General features: G+C 40.6%; 1 protein-coding gene across 1 annotated transcript; it reads left to right on the top strand.

Moving 5' to 3' along the window:
• Positions 1-9756: 9756 nt before the first annotated feature.
• On the top strand, positions 9757-18668 carry LOC122939691 (ly6/PLAUR domain-containing protein 2-like). The gene is made up of 3 exons (XM_044295863.1): positions 9757-9912; positions 16395-16514; positions 18213-18668. The coding sequence occupies exons 1-3, from the start codon at positions 9861-9863 to the stop codon at positions 18446-18448; spliced, it is 408 nt and encodes a 135-aa protein (XP_044151798.1). The 5' UTR covers positions 9757-9860; the 3' UTR covers positions 18449-18668.
• The last annotated feature ends 605 nt before the right edge of the window (positions 18669-19273 follow it).

Raw genomic sequence — 19273 nt, 5'->3', positions numbered from 1 at the left:
AAGTCAGCAGAAGCTCTAAGTTGAAATCGCAATGCCATTAATTCAAGTTCTATAAATCGCATTGCAATTTCAACTTAGAGCTTCTGCCGACTTCTGTGCTCATGGAGCGTCCCCATCACCATGGGAACTGCTCCATGCTAGAATGTACTGTCGGATTTGAGAATGTTGTAATCGCAATGCGATTAATGCAGGTTATATTAATCGCATTGCGAATTCAACTTAGAGCTGCTGGGTTCCTAATGGTTGTATTGCTAGAATATAATGAAGATTGAGAATATAGCGCTATATTCGTTATATTCGTCAATTCTAGCAATACAACCATTAGGAACTTAGCTTGAATTCGCAATGCGATTAATATAACCTGCATTATTCGCATTGCGATTACAACTTAGATCTGAGTTCCTAATGGTTGTATTGCTAGAATTGATAACAAATATAGCGCTATATTCTCAAACTTCGTTATATTCTATCAATATAACCATTAGGAACCCAGCTCTAAGTTGTAATCGCAATGCAATTAATATAACCTGTATTAATCGCATTGCGATTACAACTTTGTGACACTGCAGCTTCAGAATTAATCTAAGATGGATGTTGTCCTGATTGGCTGGAATGTGTCTGCTGACTGTGAGGTACAGGGTCAAAGTTTGCTCAATGATGACATATAGGAGGCGGACCGAACATCGCATATGTGCGCCCGCAGCGGCGAACGCGAACATGTGATATTCGCCGGGAACTGTTTGCCGGCGAATAGTTCGGGACATCTCTACCTGTCATGTTTCCTGAGGTTCTACAATGCCCAGACAGTAGAAACACCCCACAAATGACCCCATTTCGGAAAGTAGACACCCTAAGGTATTCGCTGATAGGCATAGTGAGTTCATGGAAGTTTTTATTTTTTGTCACAAGTTAGCGGAAAATGATTATTATTTTTTTTATTTTTTACAAAGTCTCATATTCCACAAACTTGTGACAAAAAATAAAATTTTACATGAACTAACCATACCCCTCACAGAATACCTTCAGGTGTCTTCTTTCCAAAATGGGGTCACATGTGGGGTATTTATACTGCCCTGGCATTTTAGGGGACCTAAAAGATAAGGAGTAGTTTGGAATCCAAATGCGTAAAAATGCCCTGTGAAATCCTGAAAGTACTCATTTGAATTTGGGCTCCTTTGTGCATCTTTGCTGCAAAAAAGTGTCACACATGTGGTATCACCGTACTCAGAAGAAGTAGGGCAATGTGTTTTGCGGTGTATTTTTACATATACCCATGCTGGGTGAGAGAAATATCTCTCTAAAAGACAACTGTTCCCATTTTTTTATACAAAGTTGTCATTTGACAGAAATATTTCTCTCACCCAGCATGGGTATATGTAAAAACACACCCCAAAACACATTGCCCAACTTCTTCTGAGTATGGCGATACCACATGTGTGACACTTTTTTGCAGCCTAGGTGCGCAAAGGGGCCCAAATTCCAATGAGTACCTTTGAGGAGGGCATTTTTAGGCATTTGGATTCCAGACTTCTTCTCACGCTTTTGGGCCCCTAAAATGCCATGGCAGTATAAATACCCCACATGTGACCCCATTTTGGAAAGAAGACACCCCAAGGTATTCCATGAGGGGCATGGCGAGTTCATAGAAGATATTTTTTTTTTGGCACAAGTTAGCGGAAAAATTTTTTTTTTTGTTTTTTATCACAAAGTCTCCCTTTCCGCTAACTTGTGACAAAAAGTTCAATCTTTCATGCACTCAATATGCCCCTCAGTGAATACCTTGGGGTGTCTACTTTACAAAATGGGGTCACTTGTGGGGTATTTATACTGCCCTGGCATTTTAGGGTCCCTAAAGCGTGAGAAGAAGTCTGGAATATAAATGTCTTAAAAATGTTACGCATTTGGATTCCGTGAGGGGTATGGTGAGTTCATGTGAGATTTTATTTTTTGTCACTAGTGGAATATGAGACTTAGTAAGAAAAAAAAAGAAATAATCAATTTCCGCTAACTTGTGCCAAAAAAAAAAAAATTACTTCTATGAACTCGCCATGCCTCTCAAAAGTGAGCCTAGAGAACATGTCCTATTCTTGTCCACAATTGCGGACAAGAAAAGGCATTTTCTATATAGTTCTGGCAATGTGCGGATCTGCCTAGAGAAGAGCAGTATTTGTGGAAGCTGATATATGGCAGGCCTCAATAAGTTGTTAATTGAAGCTGGTATATCACCCTCAAGCAATAATTTTGTGTCCGCAGGTATATGGAAAACCTCAAACACTATTTTGGGGACGCTGATAGATCGCAGCCCTGAATCAGTGTTTTCTGGAAGCATACAAATGCACTATAATATACTTTCTATGTTAGAAAGTATATTAGAAGTATATTACACCCCTCTGTGTATCACACCTATTGGAAGCACCACGTTACCAGTCCATAGAAGGACTTTTGTGGCCCTATTAGCTAGCGTTTGGTGTCCCTAAGTTCCTAACAGCCTGTCCCTGCTCCAAAATGCAACCTCTCCCTACACTGGCAAAGCACATGAAGTAAAATGGCTGCCAGATCGGGTTCTGTTATAGGGTGGGGGGTTGCCCATGTGCTGAAACGTCTCAATTGGCTGTGCTGTCCCACCTGATGGATGTGTCATGGGCCGAGCAAACCGGAAAGCCATCACTGCTAATGATAATCAAGACCAAGTTCATCTGTTTTAGAAAACACTTATCCTGCACTTATCAGAGAAGAAGTTCCAATAAACCGATTCATGGGACTCATGAACTGGAGCAGGGCAAGGGCACAAATGTCCCTCCTTTAGGCGGGACGGGACGGGGGGGTCTTCTATATAATCTCTACTGAGTACTGAATTTGACGTCAATACCATACGCCCTCAGAATCCTATTCGACACCCATAAATCAAGATCTTTTTTCTTGGGAATGCGACAACCAATTTTCACAAGACAGGTATCATTTTTATCAGCAGTATCAACCTTACCAGGTATGTATTGGTTAATGGGGTTTATCCTGCTGACAGGTGCGCTTTAGGTTTTTCTACAATAATAACACAATAATATTAAGAAGTGAAGCTAACATTGTTTGTTCCTCTAGGTGAGCTCTTCTGGATTCTTCTAGGCATAGAAGTTTCCGATTTCTGCCTCAAGGGACAGGGCCGGATCTGATTATTGGAACCACTAGAGTAGAGGCAGAGACCCCAGACGATCATCATGAGATGGTTTAGTAGAGCAAACCTGCACTTGTTCCTCTGCAAGTTGCTGACCTGGGACAAAGGAACCAGAAAGACCGGATGTCTTTCCTCACAGCGTTCTCAAAGCTGTAAATCAAATACATTAAAAAGACTTTCAGAGGACGCCCTGGATGGTATTAGAAGGGCCTATCCGCTGTGGACTCCTGAGGGCCAGGTCATTAACAATGATGAAATTCAAATTATTTTCCATGGATCGGTATCACTGCCGTATGACTCAGAAACTTGGATTCAGCCAGTGGATCGCTCTGCGGGAAAGATATAAAGGGTCTTACTCTGTAGTTAAGTAGCAGGAGATAGGTGGGGGTCCAAATACAACTAAGAACTTTCACAGAATGAAACTTTTCTAAAGAAGTGATGAGTAGTGTTGATCACGAATATTCGAATTGTGAATTTTAGTCGCGAATATCGGCACTTTGAGAATTCGCAAATATTTCAAATATCGCAAAATATATTCGTAATTGCGAATATTCGATTTTTGGGAAAATACAAGTTCATGCGAAAATTTGTATGCAAATTTTATGCGAATTTTCGCAATCAAGAAAATAATGCCTGGAGATCATAAATTCGCAAATTCTCGAATATATGGCGAATATTCGACCAAATATTCGCAAAATATCGCAAATTGGAATATTGCCCCTGCCGCTTATCACTAGTGATGAGGAAGATTTAGCATGGACTCTGATAAGCGGTGGCAGCAGAACACCATAGCTAGTTAAATTGTAAAAAAAAACTTTGTTCTGTGATATTCAGATAAAGAGATACATTTTATGTATAGGACGACTTTCCCGGGACTTCTGTTCAGATGTTGGATGTTGGTACTCTGCTGGACCCGCTATTACTCTTAGTAATTTGTATGGGACTAAGGTTGAGTAACGCAGAGGAGCAAATATGTAAAAAGAGCAATGAAAGCTTTGTAGTCATCGAGTCAGGAATATCAGTCGAGTGAAGCTCCATTGGTGAAAACAGTGAGAAACTTGCCGGTCATAGCAAGAACTTCAGTAGCTTTGGTCATTAAACTAACCAATCTGATCCATTGGGATCTGCTGGAACCTGGACATGCACCACTTTAACACTAAGGTAGGTTCAATTTTAACAGGTTCAGTTTTAGTTTTTCTAAAGTAGCTCCAGAACAGGTGTAGGAGGAGATTGCTTATCATGTCTTCTCTGTGGCAATAAACATTTGCAGTGGATAGGTTTGGTGTGGCCCCAACGATGCGCTGGGTCCCTGGATACCGTCAAGGTATCACCACATGTTGCTGCTCTCCGGAAAGCATTCTAAGGCATGGTGGGACCCAATGGCAAATAAGTCCAGAGTCAGGGTCTGTTGTAAACCAGTGTGCTTCTTTACTGGAGGAACTCAAGTTAAAAACAATACAGGTTAGGCACTGAGAAGCTTCTCCATTCTCTGACTGGGCAGAAGAAGGTTTCATACTGAGGAAAGGTTTGAGTTGGCTGTCCCTCTCTCTCTCTCTCTCTCCCTCTCTCTCTATCAGAAAGCCAGTACTCTGGCCAAAGGCTGGTGGCCCAGGGTCTGTGTCATCTGGCTGGAGCCCTGGTCATCGTCTTTTAGTCACTCCGTAGTCTGGCAGAGCCTCTCTAACTAAATACTGGTCCCTACCAGCAGACAACTAGGGGATCTGACTGCTCTCCTGATATACAGTTTCTAGCTGAACTAGAACTTTCTGGGAGGGAGGAGTGGAGTGGAGAAGCACAGCCCAAAGAAGCAATGTTATAATTTTAGTCTGTCATAATCTAAAGAGTTTAAATGCAAGTCTATGGGAATGAATAAGCAGTTTTTTCCAGACATAAACATGTCTTTGGACATAAACCAGACAGTCAGAAGGTGAATGACAGTGCAAGTTAACCCTACAAAGTGCAACAAAGTAGTGAGTTGGTGGCTTTGCATCGGAGGCAAATGGGGGCAAATGTCCACAGATGTCAATAGTACAAAGTACCCTCACTTCTGGACACTGCACATTCCCACTTGGTGGATCTGAACATATACAGTACATTTATTGAAGAGATAGTGCAGATTCGCCAACAGCTATTTAAAGCATGTGGCGAAGTATCAAAGGTGTGATAGATTTTTTACGATCCTTGTTTTTATTAGTGTTATTATTCAGGGAGGGAAATTCCTGATATTGCAAGTAGAGCTGGGAAAACCTTTTCCTAGAAATACGAATATTTAGAGAGGGCTCACCTGTATAATCAAAAATGGTATGGGTGCTCCTACAGAGAGGATTCACCCAATCCTCTAAAAATATTGGAAAAGAAGGGGAAAAGTAGTAGGGCACACCACTATTCGGTTCCACACGGATAATTAATATAAACAATATTTATTAGTAATATACACTATTAAATAAACATACTTAAAATACATAAGCTAAAATGAATAAAAATGTTAAATACAATAGTATCAATGCTGTATTTTGACCAAAGTTTGTTGTATGGTAAAAAAGTGTCTTTCCAAATGGGTTATTTAACCCGATCAATACCCCAATAGGTAAGGTCGCAATAGTAAAGGTGAACTTGATATTTGGATACAGTTTTTGAATAGTCACTTGTATCTGTGCGACTTGGTAGTCGTTACACTTATATTATCGCTACAAAGTTGTTGCCTGTTATTAGGAATAAGCCGGAGCTGTTTTACTCACAGTTATATACAAAGTGATGCCGGCTTTTGTTGCATCACTGGTGGCGTCCCACGTGTGATGAAATTCTTTACAGGCAGCGATACGGTATGTGGAGATTTGATTCCAACTAAGTTCAGTGCGGATTCGGGATCCTCGGTGATTATATATAGCCGTACTGTATTGGAAGTCGATCGGTAATATATTCCTTCTGCGTCTTTAGTGGATATCTCGCAGGGATAGACTTTACCAGAAGAGTCGACTTTCCAGGGAGGCAGATATCCGGCTGGTCTTTGCTTTTATAAGCCAAAATTCCATTCGACTCTTCTGGTAAAGTCTATCCCTGCGAGATATCCACTAAAGACGCAGAGGGAATATATTACCGATCGACTTCCAATACAGTACGGCTATATATAATCACCGAGGATCCCGAATCCGCACTGAACTTAGTTGGAATCAAATCTCCACATACCGTATCGCTGCCTGTAAAGAATTTCATCACACGTGGGACGCCACCAGTGATGCAACAAAAGCCGGCATCACTTTGTATATAACTGTGAGTAAAACAGCTCCGGCTTATTCCTAATAACAGGCAACAACAAGTGTAACGACTACCAAGTCGCACAGATACAAGTGACTATTCAAAAACTGTATCCAAATATCAAGTTCACCTTTACTATTGTGACCTTACCTATTGGGGTATTGATCGGGTTAAATAACCCATTTGGAAAGACACTTTTTTACCATACAACAAACTTTGGTCAAAATACAGCATTGATACTATTGTATTTAAAATTTTTATTAATTTTAGCTTGTGTATTTTAAGTATGTTTATTTAATAGTGTATATTACTAATAAATATTGTTTATATTAATTATCCGTGTGGAACCGAATAGTGGTGTGCCCTACTACTTTTCCCCTTCTTTTCCTAGAAATGGCTGTGGCAGTAACCTGGAAACACTTTCTACAGAATACATGTCTATGTGACCCCACTGCTCCACGGTGAAATACCAGCTGTGCATTGATGTCCTTGTTTTAGCTTTCCATGGATGCCTCTAATGTATAATTTCCACTTATCATACATTTGGGCGAACTTTTTCTCTTTTAACCACCTCCCGTCCGCCCATAGACTAAAAACATCCGGGAGGTGGTTCTCTATTTCTGAATGGACGTTCCAGAACGTCCATTCAGAAACTGCAGCTGCACGCTAATCGTGCATCTGCTGATCGGGTTGCCCGCTGTCATTGACAGCAGGGTAACCCTTAGAGAAGGCAGGGACGGTGCCCAGGTGTCCCTGCCTTCTGGATCGCTACATACACAGCGCTCACCGATCGCTGTGTATGCAGAGAAGGAAGCGCTATGCGCTTCCTGTTCCGGCCCGGCGGTCATGTGATTGCCGGGACCGGAGAGTGCAGGAGCTGTGTGAGGTCTGTATTGCGCTGTACAGCCTCTCGGGGGGGGGGGGGTATTTCTCCTGGAACTGGGGCTACTATGTCATCCCCAGTTACAGGAGAAATCAACAGTGAAAAAAGAAAAAAAAGTGAAGTAAATGTCCCCCAGAGGTCTCGTATGACCTTATGGGGGACGAAAAGTGTAAAATAAAAAATAAAAAAAAAGGTTTCACATGTAAAAAAAAATTCCCCAAGTAAGGAATAAAAAAAAAGTTAAAAATAGAAAAAATAAAAATAGACATATTTGGTATTGCCGCGTCCGTGCGGTCGGCTCTATAAATATATCACTTAATCGACCCAGTCCGATAAAAAACATAAAAAAATAAATAAATGTCAAAAAAAGCCATTTTTGTCACCTTACATCACAAAAAGTGCAACACCAAGTGATCAAAAAGGCATATGTCCCACAAAATGGTACCAATAAAACCGTCACCTCATCCCGCAAAAAATGAGCCCCTGCAAAAGAAAATCTCAAAAAAAAATTAAAAAACTATAGCTCTCAGAACATGAACACATTAAAACATAATTTTTTTGGTTTCAAAAATGCTATTATTGTGTTAAAGTGAAATAAAAAAAAAAAGTATACATATTAGGTATTGCCGCGTCCGTAACTATCTGCTCTATAAAATTGTTACTTGACCGAACCCCTCAGGTGAACGCTGTAAAAATAAATAAATAAAAACTGTGCTAAAACAACCAATTTTTTGGTCACCTTGCCCCATAAAGTGTTATAATGAATGATCAAAAAATCATATGTACCTAAAAATAGTACCAATAAAACTGGAACCTTATCCCCTAGTTTCCAAAATGGGGTCACTTCTTGGAAGTTTCTACTGTAAGGGTGCATCAGGGGGCTTCAAATGGGACATGGCATCTAAAAACCATGTGGAGTTCTTTTTCTTCTGCGCCCTGCCGTGTGCCCATACAGCAGTTTATGACCACATGTGGGGTGTTTCTATAAACCGCAGAATCTGGGTAATAAATATTAAGTTTTGTTTGGCTGTTAACCATCGATGTGTTAAAGAAAAAATTGGATTAAAATTGAAAATCTACCAAAAAAGTGAAATTTAAAAATTTGATCTCCATTTTCCTTTAATTCTTGTGGAATGCCTAAAGGGTTAACAAAGTTTGTAAAATCGGTTTTAAGTAACTTGAGGGGTGTAGTTTCTACAATGGGGTCATTTATGGGGGTATCCACTATGTAGGCCCCACAAAGTGACTTCAGACCTGAACTGGTCCTTAAAAAGTGGGTTTTGGCAATTTCCTTAAAAATTTGAAGAATTGCTTCTAAACTTCTAAGCCTTCTAACGTCCTAAAAAAATAAAATGACATTTCCAAAATGATGCCAACATAAAGTAGACATATGGGGAATGTTAAGTAATAAATATTTTATGAGGTATCACTTTCTGTTTTAAAAGCAGAGAAATAGAAATTTAGAAAATTGCAAATTTTTCAAAATTTTGGGTAAATTTGGGATTTTTTCATAAATAAAGGTGAAATATATTGACTAAAATTTATGACTATCATGAAGTACAATGTGTCACAAGAAAATAATCTCTGAATGACTTGGATAAGTAAAGGCGTTCCAAAGTTATTTACCACATAAAGTGAGATATGTCAGATTAGCAAAATTACAGTAGGCAGGAAGGGGGCAAATGGCACAGATGGGAAGTGGTTAACCACTACAGGACCGCCGTACGCAGGATTGCGTCTTTGCGGCGGCCCTGTTATTCCTCCTGGACGCGCCGGGGCATCATCTCGCGATGATTTTTGCCTCAGAGATTTGAGAAAGTTGTCCCTGAAGCCTGTAGTATCTTACATGTTCTGGCCGTGTTTTGTGTCAAGGGATTTCTCCACACAGGTGGATTTGAAGCTCCTCCATCTACTGATCCTCCATAAATGTTTCTAATGAGAGGTTTACAATCTGTGAGTCAGATCAAGGTATCCAAATAAAAAGTTCTAATCCTTTAAGCCCCACCTGTTCTCAAAAACAATGCAAAGCATGTTCAAGGCTTCCTTAAAAATGCTACAAATGTGTTTCATAACTATGCAATCCCTGCCCTTTACACAACAATTACAGATTCTGGTATAAAGTATGCAAAAGAAAAAACCCTAAATATGAAAATGCTAAAAATAAAAGAATGGTAGGAAGTAAACTGACAGTTCATTTATGCCCTGGGGGGTGATTTATAGCAACCTGAAACACCTGAGTGGATGAACATTACAGTGTGTTCTGTGGCAGGAGTCAATGGCATCTCCAGGGCGTGCTGATTTCAGATGCACGTCCTACCTTTAAATTTGTCAATTTTGTAACAGGCTCACAGGAGCGTGAGTGATTTAATTAACTCTGTCATCACTGTCGACATGTGGAGGAGCTTTCTCCCTAATATCTATAAATAGAGGAGGAGACCTTTCCATCATCAGATCATCAAGTCCTCCAAGGCGAGAGGTTCTTAGAAGATTCCAGAGGAGCCAAGAATCTAGCTCATTATTAGGACTTCTGTGCCTCAACATTAAGACATCAACATGACAACTTCTGGGATATTCCTTGTGGCTCTGGCACTGTGTTTTCAGACTGGTAAGATGATGGTTGGACACCATATAACCAGTAATTCTCCGGAATGCCCTGTCTTGTGGTTGGGTCTTCAGACTTCTCCATGATGTGATTGACTCCTTCCATCTTCTCCCTGGTGGTCATCTTCACCCTTGATTTCCAATATCATCACCTCCAAATATCAGGCCGGCTTCACACATCGTCTATTATTTTGAGTTTTTTTGTACCAGAACAGGAGCTGCGTCACTTCTTACAAATATCCAAATTATTATTATTTTTTAATTATTCCTTTCATTCCCTGTTAAGGACCAGATGCTGTTGAGGGTTTTTATATACATGTGGATACGATGGATATAACTTTATTTGGGGTTTTTGTGTTGTTTTATTTAATCTGATAATATAATTTAATTTAATGAAAACATTTTTGGGGGTGTGTTTAAGGGCAGATTTACCCCAAAAATTATTTTTACTACTTTGTTCTTTTTTATTTTGAATAGTGTATATTTGTAGTGAAATGAGGGTTTCCCTTTTTGTTACTGATAGTTTTGGTCAAAGCGGGTGTTCTATGATTTCACTTTAATTTGTTTAAGGTTTTCTAATTATTATTATTTTTATTTTTATTTTATTTTTTAGATATTGTAACATACATTTTACTTCTAGATTTATTTATTTATTTATTCAGTTATACATTGATTTATTTTTGTACCTGGGAAATATTAGAATAGAGCAGTGCCAACATTACAGAGTTGTCCTTGGTCTGGTAAGACCCAGCAGCTCTAGATTATATTGGACACATGATGTATCACTTGATGGCCGGGGCTGATGCAGCAAATGGTATGAATGTGACTGCTGAATTGTGAATACAGCTCTGGCTATGACTGCTACATAGGACATGATGTAACTGCCAAATAGTGACTTTAACTCTGGATATGACTGAGGTACTGGGAGTGCAGCTCTGAAAATGACTGAATTATACAACACACAAAAATTGCAGAATTATAGATGTGCAATGGACCGCTGGGGAGTGCATGGAAGAGGATGGGGGTGGTAGTTATGTCCCGAAGGGAGGTTTTGGTGATCTCTCCCTGGGGCCGAGCAGTGACAGGAGAGTGTACCTTTTCTTTTCTTGGGGCATTCCCTGAAGTTGAAGCTCTGGCCTGGTGTTATTTGGGGTGCTCTTCATGTTGGGTGTTTGGGTGCAAGTCAGGAGTGCCATTGAAATGGCCGGTGAATGGTGGAGTCAGTTAGAATGGGAGTAGTAGTACATCTGGCAGTAACAAGTGACAGTTCCAAAGCATTTAACACAGTTTAATCCTTCCCCAATAGCAGCGTATGGACGGCAATAATGATGGAGGTAGTAGTACTATTTCTTTATGGCTCTCTCAACTGAACCTAAGGCTGGCAATGAGGTTAAATGTTGCTGCAGTTCCCAAGCTGAGTGGTGCAGAGATAGGATACGGTGGGCCAAACCATCTCAAAATGTGGCAGGGTGCATCAGCAATGTTCCCTCTCCCAGCAGCAAAGTCTCTCAGCCATAAATGTGCACAATGTCTTGCTGACTGACTCCATTGCGTGGCAGGTCCTAGACCTTCTGATTTCTTGCTCTCTGGAGCACTTTGATGGTAAAGGTGCTTCATTGGCTAAAGATGTATCAGAGATGGGGATTCTCTGAACTTGGGCCCACTGTAGCACAGTAATGAGGAGGCGAACATAGGTCCATCTCCCGGCAACCTAACAGAATTAGTCAAGCTGTTAACCCTTAGTTGTCCATACAGTGCTATTAGGTGACCCTTCTCTGGGGTACTGCAGATGTCGCTCTGGGTGTTACTGGAGTATAAGACATGATGAAACTGCTGAACTCTGAAAATGCCATATCAGACATGATAGGACTGCCAAACTTTGTTAATCTGGGCAGTGAAACTGTCAAATTGTAACTGCAGCAGCAGTTGTGCTGGAAAGTAAGACATGATGAAACTGCCGAATTGTAGTCCAGAGCCGTGGTTTGCGGCCCCCCATCTTGCTGGGCAGAAACACAGCTGTGTTTTTGCCCGGAGCCGCAGAATTTCAGGAGCAGAACAGGTCCCCGGCTGTCAAAGATAGTGGGGGAGCCGAGGAGAAGGCAGAAGCAGTATATCAGTGTATCAGCGCTTCTCCTCACATGGGTGAGCAACGCTGTGCAGTTTAGAACCTGCAATCACTTGATAGCCGGGTGTCAGGGGCAGAGGAGTGCAGAGCCTCACCAGCTCTGCCCTGTACAAAGCCCCCCTCAACAAGCAGGTTTTCCCTGTAACTGGGGCTCCTTTGGATACTCCTGTTACCTTGGAAATAGTGCAAAAAAAAGTGTGTCCCCACAGGTCTTTTATGGACAAATTATGTGGCAACAATATACAGTATATTAAAAGTACAAAAAAAAAATTAAGAAACAATAAAAAAAATATTAATAAAATGAAAAAAAACAAGAAATTTTTAGCAAAAAGATGTGAAATAAATAAATAAACTACAAGTAAAAAAAACTATAAAAAGGAAAACGTGCAAAATAAAATTGTTCACTGTCATATTATGTGGCAAAAATATATTTTAAAAATAAATAATAAAGTGATGGTAAAAAAAAAAAATACAAAAATAAAATACAAATAAAAGAAAAAAAAAGGAAAATGTGCAAAATAAAAAAGTCTGTGTCCCCCAAAGGTCTTTTTTTAGCAGAAATATATTAAAAAAATAAGTAAAAAAAATAAAAATAGCAAAATACATAATAAAAAACGCCCACACCAACCAAAACCAATACAATTATCACCCCATTCATGTGAAACTATGCATAAACTAATTACGGTATAATAATTAGCATATTTAAATAATGAGCTATAGTTTGAATTAAAATGACTTAAAAAAATATGGTACAGTTTCCCCCTAATAAAACTAAAAAAATATATTAAAAAGCCCTGTGTTATGTAACAAAAAGCTGCAAACATTTTTTGGGTAGTCCAACAAAAAACGTTTGTTTGAACCACGTGCACTATTTCACCTTACGGACTTCGCAATTTTTTGCAAATCTTACTAGTGTCACTTTAAGTGCTGATAACTTTAAAACGCTTTGACTTATCCAGGCCATTCTGAGATTGTTTTTTCGTCACATATTGTACTTCATGACACTAAAAAATACTACATTTACCAAAATTTTGTAAAAAAATTCAAATTTCCAAGTTTCAATTTTGCTACTTCTATAATACATAGTAATACCTCCAAAAATAGTCATTACTTTACATCCCCCATATGTCTACTTCATGTTTGGATCATTTTGAGAATGATATTTAATTTTTTAGGGATGTTACAAGGCTTAGAAGTTTAAAAGCAAATCTTTAAATTTTTCAGAAATTTTCAAAAACCCACTTTTTAGGGACCAGTTCAGGTCTGAAGTCACTTTGCGAGGTTTACATAGTAGAAACCACCCAAAAATGACCCCATTCTATAAACTACCCCCTCAAGGTATTCAAAACTGATTTAACAAACTTTGTTAACCCTTTAGGTGTTCCACAAGAATTAATGTAAAATAGAGAGATACAATTTCAAAATGTAACTTTTTTGGCAGATTTTCTAATTTTAATAATTTTTTTCCAGTTACAAAGCAAGGGTTAACAGCCAAACCAAACTCAATATTTATGGACCTGATTCTGTAGTTTAGAGAAACACCCCATATGTGGTCGTAAACTACTGTACGGGCACACGACAGGGCGCCGAAGGAAAGGAATGCCATACGGTTTTTGGAAGGCAGATTTTGCTGGACTGGTTTTTTTGACACCATGTCCCATTTGAAGCCCCCCGATGCACCCCTAGAGTAGAAACTCTGTAAAAGTGACCAGAGCTAAGAAACTACACCCCTCAAGGTATTCAAAACTGATTTTACAAATGTTGTTAACCCTTTAGGTGTTCGATAAGAGTTATTGGCAAATGGACATGAAATTTCAGAATTTCAATTTTTTGGCACATTTTCCATTTTAATCCATTTTTCCCAGTAACAAAGCAAGGGTTAACAGCCAAACCAAACTCAATATTTATGGCCCTGATTCTTTAGTTTACAGAAACACCCCATATGTGGTCGTAAATTGCTGTACGGGCACACGGCAGGGCGCAGAAGGAAAGGAACGCCATACGGTTTTTGGAAAGCAGATTTTGCTGGACTCGTTTTTTTGACACCATGTCCCATTTGAATCCCCCCTGATGCACCCCTAGAGTAGAAACTCCCAAAAAGTGGCCCCATTTTAGAAACTACGGGTTAGGGTGGCAGTATTGTTGGTACTAGTTTAGGGTACATATGATTTTTGGTTGCTCTATATTACACTTTTTGTGAGGCAAGATAACAAGAAATAGTTGTTTTGGCACCGTTTATATTTTTTGTTATTTACAACATTCATCTGACATTTCAGATCATGTGATATTTTTATAGACCAGGTTGTCACAGATGCAGCGATACCTAATATCAATACTTTTTTTTATTTATGTAAGTTTTACACAATGATTTATTTTTTGAAGCAAAAAATATCATGTTTTAGTGTTTCCATATTCTGAGAGCATAAATTTTTTCAGTTTTTTGGCGATTACCTTGGGTAGGGTATGATTATTGCGGGATGAGATGACGGTTTTATTGGCACTATTTTGGGGTGCGTGTGACTTTTTGATTGCTTGCTATTACACTTTTTGTGATGTAAGGTGACAAAAAATGGTTTATTTAGCACAGTTTTTATTTTACATTTTTTACGGTGTTCATCCGAGGGGTGAGGTCATGTGATATTTTTACAGAGCCAGTCGATACGGACGCGGCGATACCTAATATCTATACTTTTATTTATTTATGTAAGTTTTACACAATGATTTATTTTTTGAAGCAAAAGTTTTAGTATTTTAGTATTTAGTATTTTAGTATTTCCATAGTCTGAGAGCATTAATTTTTTCAGTTTTTGGGCGATTACCTTGGGTAGGGTATGATTATTGCGGGATGAGATGGTTAGGTCATGGGGTTAGGTCATGTGATATTTTTATAGAGCCGTCGATACAGACGCGGCGATACCTAATATGTATACCTTTTTTTCTCCCTATTTTTTACCAATTTATTTTTACTTTATCTGGGGAAAATGACGTTTTGTTTTTTTTTACTTGAAACTTTAAATTTTTTGGGGGAAAACTTTATTTTTTCAACTTTTTTCCTCTTTTTATTTTGTCCCACTTTGGGACTTGAACTTTTGGGGTCTAATCCTTTACAATGCATTCCATTACTTCTGTATTGGAATGCATTGGCTATATGAGTAATACAGTGAGTATTACTCATACAGCTTCCGGCCTGTGAGATCCAAGGGGCTCTTCACCGGAAGGCAGCGCGATAAATTCCATAGACATCGCGCTGCCTTCCATGCCATCGGGTCCCCTCTACAGCCGCATGGGGACCCAATGGCACCGCCCGCCGCAACCGCAGGTAAAAGCCGCAAACCGCAGGTCTGAATTGAACTGCGGTTTGCGGCGATCGCCGATACGGGGGGGTTACATGACAGGGCGTTGTGACAGGGTGCCCGTTGAATGATTTCAGCGGCATCCTGTTCCTATTAACCTCCGCCGCGCTGCAATGTACTTTTAAACTTAGGATGTACCGGTACGTCCTGAGTCCTTAAGGACTCGTCAAACATGGCGTACCCGGACATTCCTCCATTTTCACCCCGGCAGACCCCCTGACTAGAGCATCGGAGCAGTTTATGCTCCGATGCGCTCCTTTGCCCTGCGCTAAATCGCATAGCGCAAAGGCATTTTAAGGAGTTACGGTGACAAACCGGGCTCTTCATAGGGCTGCCAGGAAGCCCGGTGACTTCACCGGCACTGATGTGCGGGTTGTAGCGCTGCCCTAGCCAGTAAAACGGCTAAAGCAGCGCTAAAGCACGCCCATCAGAGCGGGTGACGTCACCGAAAACAGTGCTGGGTGGAAGCCTCCGCCCGGCAGTGTGTTATTGTAAACAAAAGAGCCTGTGCAAGGGAGCATAAGATGCTCCGATGCTAACATCAGGGGCTGCCGGGGTGAAACTTTGGGTTTGTCCAGGTTCAGCTCTGACCCCCGACAACCCCTTTAAAGGGGTTTACTAGTTAAAATAATTTTTAACCACTTCCTGTGGCATAGTCCCTGACACAAAAGATTTATATTGCTCCGTGCTGCTCTCGCTGTCTCCATCTTTCGGTCCCAGAGCACCTTTCTAGCAAATTACTGGCTTCAGCGGTGAAACGCTGCTTGTGGCCACATCACCACTGAAGCCAGTCACTGGCTGGAGCGGTACAAGTGACTATGCCCATATCCAACCAGATGTAAACAGCGCCGGGACTGGAAAATGGAGACAGCGGGAGCGGCAGGGAGCAGGAGAGTATGAATCTTCTGTTTCAGGCCCTTGCTGCAGGAACGTGTTAAAAATCATTTTTCACAAGGAAATCTTTTTTTCTTCTCTTATTTCAACATCTTTGTCATTTGTCTTTTTAAGGCGGATCAATACTTTGTTACTTCTGCCCGGATCAAACGCTCAGCTCAGAGTGTACCGACCAGAAGAACTGCACTGCCACCGATAGTGTGTGCAAGACGACGGTGCTGAGCCCAGATGTAGGTGAGTGCTTCCTCCGTCAGCTGCCAGGTCTGAAACCATCCTCGCCCAGGAAAAAAAAATTAGTCACTAATTTATTATATATTCTGCTCCTGGGTGGACATAGTGTACACCAAAAACAGTCTAAAAGAAGAAGCATCAGGACGTTCTCCAGCGTGTTTGTCACAGATAGAGAGGAAGAGTGCAGCCCTGATTTCCACCAGCACCTCTGACCCTACCTACTTGCACGGCACATCCTAACCGACGGCGTACAACTTGGCTGCAGTCCCTAGCTAGATACGTGCAGGGGCCTAGAGAAGATAAGAGGAAACTGTAACAAAGTCAAGGAAGCAAAAGTCAAAGCCAGGAGGTCACGCAGGTACACAAGGAGAAACACAATAACAGAGTCAACACAATCCGAAGTCAGAAGCCAGGAGGTCACAACAAATCCAGGGAGGTCACAAGGTCGAGGTCAAAGACAAAGCCGAGGTCAAAACACACAGAGTACCCACTATAACAATATGCTGGTGAGAGAAGCAAGACCAATCACAGGCAACCTGTGGCCAGGAGGCTTCCTGTTTAAATCCCAATTACGAGTCAGGTGATGTGGCCAGCGTCACGTGACTCGTCCCCCGTACCTCCATACAGCTGAGCGCCAAGTCATCACTTTCGGTGCTCAGTACCTTTGCAGCTCGTTTCCTAGGGGATGGAGGACGCCGGCCATGCTGAGGAGGCATGCGCGGCCGGGTCCTCCCTGCCCCGTTGCTGCCATGGAGACAAGGATACTGGCCGCGTCCTCGCTCCTCACTCTGCGCGGGATACCGGCGGCGCTGTGGAGGGAGAGCACGTCGCCGGCTCCACATTACAGCAGTGATTTTGATAGGATAAATACATGTCAAAAACTCATCAGACCATAAGACCTTACTAATATACATAACCTAGGCAGCAGACAAAGAGATCTCATTCCGCACTAAGCTACAGTATAAGCAGTTAGTATTATAACATCGCGGAAAACAAAAGATGCAAAACATATATTAAAATAAGCAAAAGCTAGCGAGATATAATATAACAAAAATATAACGATTCTAAAAAATTTACACACTTATTATCTATAATGTTCCTACAGAATGTTTTATTGGGAGCAGGAACAACTTCCAAAAGGAGTCTACGAGGAGCTAAGAATGTTGTTTTATTGTACTAGAAACCAACTTAATTTGGCTTGTTTATTATCATTTTTTAATTGTGTAGAGAATTCATCGTCAGATACACCAACAGCAGTGCAGCTCAATTGTGATATCGACTATATTGACCCAGTTCAGAAAATACCTCAATCCAAAGCCAAAGGGACTTTATTTCTACTGGACTAAAATAAGAGTTCATTTTTCAATCCCACCTGTACAGACAAACTGAGGGCACCGCAATGGGCACGAAGTTTACCCCAAATGCTGCCAATCTAGTGATTTCTTCCTAATAATTTATTAAACTGGTAGTGTATATATTTTATGCTGTTTTCTATTCCCACTGCTTCAATATTACCATGGCAATTATATATATAGCATGGACAGTTATAATATATTGTTATGTTACTGATTTCCCATGAGGAACCCTCTTATTTTTGATATTTGAATATTACGCAAGTGTGCACTGACACTGCATCGCCCATACATCCTGACTGCTGGAAATGACCTGGAAATGGAATAATGTTATATATGTTATATTTAGGTTTCCCATTCCAAGGGAACGAGATTGTGATCCGTGGCTGCTCCACAAGTACCACCTGTATACCCAGTGATCAAGATGAACTTGGAAACTCACGCTTTGTATTGTGCTGCAACATTGACCTTTGTAATAGCAGAGGACTCAACGCTACCTCCAATAGTAGAAGAGCAGCGGCGGAAATCAGCGTGGCAATGGGAGGATTCCTATTAGGAATTTTGGTACCACTTATTGTAATATGACCATGAATGGAAATCTATGGATGATGCACAGTGTGTGCCCCGAGCTGGAGTCACAATTCTTATAATATTTATATGCATACAAGACTAAGAGCAACTCAATATACTGTAATTTGTGAACGCTCACCAGTCCATGGCGCTGGAAACCATGTGAATGTTAATTATTAAATAGAAGAACACAGTTTATTTATTTCCAAGTCACACAATAAATAATGTAAGATAATTATTAGTCTGTGAATTAGTTACATGTAAAAGGGAATTCTGGTTCTGTGATATTGATGACCTCGTCAGGATATGTCAGCAGTTTTAGACTGATGGAGGTCCGACTCTCAGAGTCCTGCTGATCTGTTATTTGCAACTCTAGTGGTGCGTTCTCTTCCGTGTTTACCTGTATTTCATCTACAATGTAGGGGCAATGAAGTGTAATTAACAACTGCCCATTCAAGGGTGAGGAAGCTGTAATTACCTTACAATGAAGACGGTGTGCAGGCAAACACTGAAGAGAAGGCAGCTCTCACACCGGTGCCACAGCTTCCTTCAAATAGCGAAATGCCGAGAGCCATGGGATGAGGAGTAAAAGATTTTATTGTCAGGGCCCCCTCAACAGTATTATACAATAACATTATATACAGTGAAACTGAGGAAAACGGACCAAGCGGCTGCCAAGCCTCATTAGCTTCACTGTCATCTAAACTGTGTGGTCCTAAAATTGTCAGCTCCACTGTCATCTACACTGCAAGGTCCTCACATTGTCAGCTCCACTGTCATCTACATTGCACAGTCCTCACATTGTCAGCTCCACTGTCATCTACACTGCACGGTCCTCAC

This window comes from Bufo gargarizans, chromosome 5, assembly GCF_014858855.1.
Source record: "Bufo gargarizans isolate SCDJY-AF-19 chromosome 5, ASM1485885v1, whole genome shotgun sequence".
NCBI lineage: Eukaryota > Metazoa > Chordata > Amphibia > Anura > Bufonidae > Bufo > Bufo gargarizans.
The sequence above is the reverse complement of the archived record's forward strand: the minus strand, read 5'-3'. Positions and strand labels throughout refer to the sequence as shown.